Source organism: Idiotropiscis lumnitzeri, chromosome 9, assembly GCF_059441095.1.
Source record: "Idiotropiscis lumnitzeri isolate Australia: NSW breed Sydney's pygmy pipehorse chromosome 9, RoL_Ilum_1.0, whole genome shotgun sequence".
In the NCBI taxonomy this organism is placed as follows: Eukaryota; Metazoa; Chordata; class Actinopteri; order Syngnathiformes; family Syngnathidae; genus Idiotropiscis; species Idiotropiscis lumnitzeri.
Window position 1 is genome coordinate 12,951,654 of NC_142399.1, and position 6,077 is coordinate 12,957,730.

Genomic DNA, 6,077 nt, shown 5'->3' on the forward strand with positions numbered 1-6,077 from the left:
TCAGTCCCCTGCCCTCCGGCCGCGATCTCTGTACTGTTCCAGCCTGCACCCTCCGGCATTATTCATAAAAAAAAAATCAGCCCCCGACTCTGAAAAAAAAAATCCAATGGTTGGAAATTGTATTTTATTGAAGAAAAGACTGATTGTATAAAATGGAGGTATTGAGTTCAGCAGCTGCTCAAGAAGTGGTCACTTGCTTCCGCGGCGTCCTTGTGACAGTGCAGCTCGTAGTCCAGCATGCGGCCCAATCGGGTTCCGGCCAAATGTTTGCTGAACGCTCGGTCCATCTTGTGGCTCTGCTCCTCATTGAAATGGTTCCTCCAGTCGCCAACCTCACCTGAGACAATCACACGCGTGACATTGCTACCTCGTGGCAGTTTGGGACATGCTAGGCTAATAGCGTGACAATCCCACACCACGCACCCTTAAAGTGGCAAAAAATAACAACTTGCTGGGTCGTTCTAATTTGTACAAAAGTTGGGTCAAATTTTTAGTTCCAACACATTTTTTTTTAAATGTTTGCTGCCATAGTTTTTGTATGTAAATGTCTCTCATGCTGAAACAACCATTGTTGGAGTCTTGTTTTCAAAGCATAATTATTTTTTTAAAAACATTTGAGGGAAGAATACACTGTAAAATTCAAAGAGTACATTTGACGAAAAAAAAAGCAGAGATGGGCATTTCGTCTAGGAGACGGAACGGTCGCGCTTTTTAAGGACGTCTCATTACAACCAAAATAAGATTTCTTCAATTTATGAGCGAAAGCAGAAACTATTATGTGAATTTTTACGCCATTGACTTCCGCAAGTGGTGGTGGCCCACTGAAATGTGATTCTTGCGTAACGCCAGAAACTAATGTGCATAAACAAGCATGTGAGTTTGCCCTTCAAACTTCCGATGTCAAAGTGCATGAATGATCTCAACTCGCCATTAAACTAATTGCTCTTGTCTTTAAACATTTGCAATAACGGTACTGACATGAAAATATTGTGACCTTTTCACAAATTAACACACAGCTCTGTTTTGCCGTCTGCTACTGTGTGAATGCAAAGTGGCTGCAACATCCAAACACTTCAGATCACAGATGTCAGGCTCGCTTGTAGCGAGGTGGGGGAGGACCCAAAAATGCAGGGAAGCCAGGCAAAGTGAAACTTAGAGGGAATTTAATAGTGAACTTAACAGGGCAATAAGGTGCTGGGAGAAACAAACAAACGTGACCAAGTGCAAAATAACGAAGAGGAACTAAACGTGACTAAACAGAACAAAATGACGAGGTAACATAGACAGTGACAGATCTCTAGGAGCGAGGGCGTGAACGAGAACGAGATCGAGATCCAGATCGAGGGCGTGAACGAGATCGAGGGCGAGGGCGTGAACGAGATCGAGGGCGAGGGCGAGGGCGAGGGCGTGAACGAGAACGAGATTGAGATTGAGATTGAGGGCGTGAACGAGGGCGAGATCGAGATGCGACCGTGACATGCACGCGAAAGAAGCAATGTCCCGACAACAAGCTGTCGGTCCTGAGCGCTTAAGTAGTCCGAGTGATTGACAGTCAATGTGACACAGCTGCGTGACTGATGAGGAACCGGTGTGTGGCTGGTGGGCGCGTCTCTCATGCAGCCATGACAAGGGAAGGGAACGAGCGCTGGAGGAAACGCCCCCACTCAGCTGGGACCACAAAACAAAGACATGACATGACCGAACGGGTCATGACAACAGATCCCTCTGGTGTATTGCAACATCATCATCACGATGCTTCCTCCAGTGGCATTCATGTTAAAGACATCTTGAGTGACATTGAAGGAACAATACGAGAGGAACCAAAACAAGGAACTCTTAAGACACTAAAATAGGTTTCTTATTTTTTACGGTAAAGGCATATTAAATGCTATGAATCCCCAAATGGTATCTTGAGGGGAAAAAACGGTTTCAAATCAATTGAAATATATCACTTCAGAATGTTTTTTTTTCTTTCTGGGAAGCAATTACCTTTTGATGATATAAACTGCCAATAACCGAAACACTTCCAAAGACTTGATTTCTCAAATGAGAGTCAGTGAGCAACGTCTTTCCCGTTATTGATGAAATAACGTGAAGAGGACCCATGCGCTTGGCTCAGCGAATGCCGGTCCATGAAGGGCATGCTAAGCTAGTTTAAAATACTCCGTGTTTCTTGGGTGCGTGTTGGCACCTTTTCTGAAGAAGATATTTCCCATCAGGCCGTGCGACGTCTGCGAGCTCTCCTTCATGGCGGCGAAGGTGCTTCCATCAGACACCAGCTGCACTTGAGCGTCACTCAGCTCCACATCCAAAAAGGACGAAATGCGACGGACGCCCTGGCGCAGGTCCTGCGTCAAAATTTGGATTATTATTATATAACTGCTCATGTCACTGCAAATGTTTGCAAATAATCAAGCACATGAGGAGTTTGCATTTTGCTTTTACTTGCTTGAGTTGCTCATAGGTGACAATCATCACGTTGGGATCGGCCATCTTTTGCTCCCATGCTAACGCGTGCTCAAAGTACGAGCCCCACGGAACTGCGACAACAACAACAACAATGAGCTTTCTTCCTGTTCCTGTGTGGCGTGCAGGTGCAGGTGCGTACTGGCTGACCCTCTCCAGACATGAAGTTGTGATAGAAGGATTCCCAGGAAGTTGCGGAGGGGAGCAAGGGGTTGCTGTTGAAGAAATGGTAGTAGGAGACTAGCGTGTCTTTGGGGTTCCTGAAGATGACCAACATCTGCAACAACGACAAACAACATTTTGACGACATGCAAGCTTGAGCGGCCGGTGGCTCGCCTGGCGACGCTCACTTTGGTCTTGCTGGCGTAGAAGGAAGCCGGGATGTTGTCGGGGTGCATGTGGGTCCCCAACAATCTGGGAGACGCCATTTGCTCCATCACCTGAAGGGGGCGACGAGGTGAAACAATGCGGAGCGTCATCAAGGAAAGAGGGATAAAGTGACCAGTTGTGCAGTGTGGGTGTTCAGCCTTAAATATTGAGCACATTGTTCAATATTAAAGGGGAAGTCAAGCCAATTTTTTTTCCAAGAACACATTGTCAGTGTACGCAAAAGTAAAGAAGTGGTATTCTTATTAATATTTTATTTCTGTAATAAGAGTTAAAGATAATTCATCAACCTCGGGTCAGGGGGGTCATCTTGGACAGTACCATCTATGTCGATTGGTACATGCACAAATGCTTTTCACGTTGCTTCTGGTACATGCATAGCCTCACATGGCCGAACCCGGAAAACAGGTTAGCGGTTGTCCGGTGAGCCGCGATGGCTTTTGCTAGTGCTATATGCTTTTCAGCATTTCAACCGGTGTATACCAATGCTGAAAATCTGCAGCAGTCAGAGGAAGAAATGGATAACTGGGTGACAATTGAAGAGACAGGATAAAAAAACCTGGCGTGGTGCCAATGTGGTCCTTGCGCAATGATGCTTTCCTCTGCCGAGAGAGTGCATCGCAAGGACGGTGTGAGGACGAATATGGAAGGCAGTTTTCTGCGACTTGACAAAAATTGCGTCCCCCTTAGGTGAGTAAATGCCATGTTTTGAACATAGTTTTGGGACTAAATACTTGGTAGACTAAAGTTTTTATATATATAAAAAAAAAACACTATGTTAATATGCCAATTTTATATCCAAGAGGAATTTTTCACATCTTGGTTTGACTTCTGCTTTAGTATTTGAAGATTTTATTTTAATGTAGTTTTTTTTTTTAGTCTTGGCCAGGTCCTACAGATATGTTTTGAAGCCAAACTGCGAACCTGAGCGACACCCGGTCCGAAGAACTCAATGAGCGGTGGCATAATAGTCTCGACCGTCCTTCCTCGGGCCTGCGTCAGGATCTTCTTCAGCACGCCTACCATCCAGTTGAAACCTGCGCGTGCACACACCAGGAGACGTATTGGTCTGTGTGCGTGTTCCAGTCAGTCAGCCACTGGAACAGCAAACACATGTTCCGTCACCAAAGGCAGAGCGGGCAACAGGGGGCCGATGCTTGTGCCCCCATTTTGAGGCACTGATTTCTAAAATTCAACATTTAATTTGACCATTGGAGCTTTTGTGTTGTGAAATACTATAGTTAAGTGGCTTCTCACTAAGACATTAAAAATATAAAGAATCTATGAAGAGGAAAACGCACTAAAATCTTTCATACTTGGGCGATCATTTTGATATTTTCAGAAGTGGGTGTGAGCATAACTGGAGATGTCAACATCAATTTTGTTCACCCATGATGGCAGTTTTTGCACATTTGGCAACCTTTTGTTTCCTTCCTTTCTCCTCTATTTAGCCTGTCGTGTTGCGTCAATATACCAAGTGAGGAGGGACATGTTACATTAGTGTCGGCAACAAAAGAGCAATTTGAAACGTTTCATGATAAAAAAAAGAAAAAACCCACAACCTTTTTGGACATTTACAATGAAGATGAGTTTTCTTTTTTGCTTTTTTTTTGCAGCAGACATCCATTGGTGGCCCGGTCAAAGCGATATCTCAACATTTCCACCATTTTGGTGTCGTATAAACATATAAAGGCAATTAAATGACATTAATTTTAATGGAGTAAGGTGATTTCAGTTCTGAGTGTCATCATGAAATGAATTAAAATGCTTATGGTGATGGTCTTCCTCTTGTTTAACGCTTTTCTACCTATTAGGGGACTCAAATTTCTTCACATTGTCGTCACATTCACACACAGGAGCTACTCGGGGTTCCATGTCTTGCTAAAGGTCACTTCGACATGGTCACAGGGCGGAGGATCAAACCTGCAACCTGAGGGTCACAGCTCTACCACTGAAACATGACGTCCCCACCCAATTATAATCTAAATGTGTGCTATACCAATACATACATCTCTCTCTCTCTCTCTCTCTCTCTCTCTCTATATATATATATATATATATATGTGTGTGTGGTGCAATTTCTTATATTTTGCAGTGTAAATTAATGGAGTGAATTATAAGCGAAACACTTGTCTGCACTTGACTGCTTTCCAATACTTTATTTGTTTACCAAAATGGCATCACTTAGCCCAACAGGACAGGAAAACAAAAAGAACACCTCACCGCATTTAGGATAAGCCACCAGCAGGATGTCGTCCTCCCTGGCCTTCACGCCCTTCAGGGCGCTCATGTGCTCGGGCGGGCATAAGAGACGCGGGTACAGGACGCCCCGGTGCCGGTACAGCTTCTCCTCGTCACTTAGGTCGCGAGCCCGCCGCAACTTGGACGCCAGCACAGCCGACAACTCTACCGCATTCGGACTCGTCCCGTCTGGCGCCGACGACATCTTCCAACGCTCCAAAAGCAAAAGACAGACTGACTGTTACGCTGGCAGGACGCGTGTGTTTCTGCGTCTGTGTGTGTGGGGGGGTGTGGGTGCGTGTGTGTGTGTTTTAGCAGACACCGCCTCCACATGCAGACAGAATACCAGAACCCTCCAGAGAGGAAATTGGCGCTTAGCAAGTTTGAAAAGGCAAAATGACAAAAAAAAAGTTAAAAGTTCAGGCGGAATTGTGACGTCATCTCGTCACGCTCCATCTTTTGGGTCAACGTTGAGCCTTGATACCACAAGAACAGGTTTATTTTTACAAAAATGTGTTTTCCTCCATCTGTGTATTTGTATGTGTCTGTAGTTTTCTTTTTTCTTTTACCCCTCTCGCTATCTCTGTCTCTCTCTCTCGAGTTCCCGTTTTGGTGCCTGGAGGCTTAAACCACCGCCCCTTCCCCCAACACCCCCTTTAACAGACCAAACGGGCCCCTCCGCATGGTGCTCGGCAAGGACATGCGCATACACACACTTGACACTTGACTTGTGGGGGAATACAGTCCGTGTTGTTGAGGAATTGAAGGATCATGCAGCATGAGGCAATTTTGGAAGCTTCAGAAAGTACGCTGCAGAATGCTAAGAGAAAGAACGTTAACAAAAACACTATGGTCGTCTATATCAAGAGAAAAGCCCGTTTGTTAATGAGATCAATCTTATTGAGATCCGCAGATCTCTTACTCATGGGAGTCCTGGCCTAGAGGCATGGCAACAATTTAATAAAAGAAATTAAATGAAACAC

At 45.0% G+C, this 6,077-nt stretch overlaps 1 protein-coding gene across 2 annotated transcripts; it reads right to left on the reverse strand.

The window, feature by feature from the left end:
• Nucleotides 1–117: 117 nt before the first annotated feature.
• Nucleotides 118–5,674, reverse strand: sult6b1 (sulfotransferase family, cytosolic, 6b, member 1). 2 transcript variants are annotated; one of them, XM_088305397.1, is made up of 8 exons: nt 5,664–5,674; nt 5,077–5,308; nt 3,778–3,890; nt 2,817–2,906; nt 2,617–2,743; nt 2,446–2,540; nt 2,192–2,348; nt 118–337 (listed from the first exon to the last, which is right to left on the reverse strand). In XM_088305397.1, the coding sequence occupies exons 2-8, from the start codon at nt 5,297–5,299 to the stop codon at nt 168–170; spliced, it is 975 nt and encodes a 324-aa protein (XP_088161523.1). In that variant the 5' UTR covers nt 5,300–5,308; nt 5,664–5,674; the 3' UTR covers nt 118–167. The 2 variants fall into 2 exon arrangements, with proteins under 2 accessions (XP_088161523.1, XP_088161522.1); XM_088305396.1 differs by lacking the exon at nt 5,664–5,674 and having other exon boundaries at nt 5,077–5,416.
• Between the last annotated feature and the right edge of the window lie 403 nt (nt 5,675–6,077).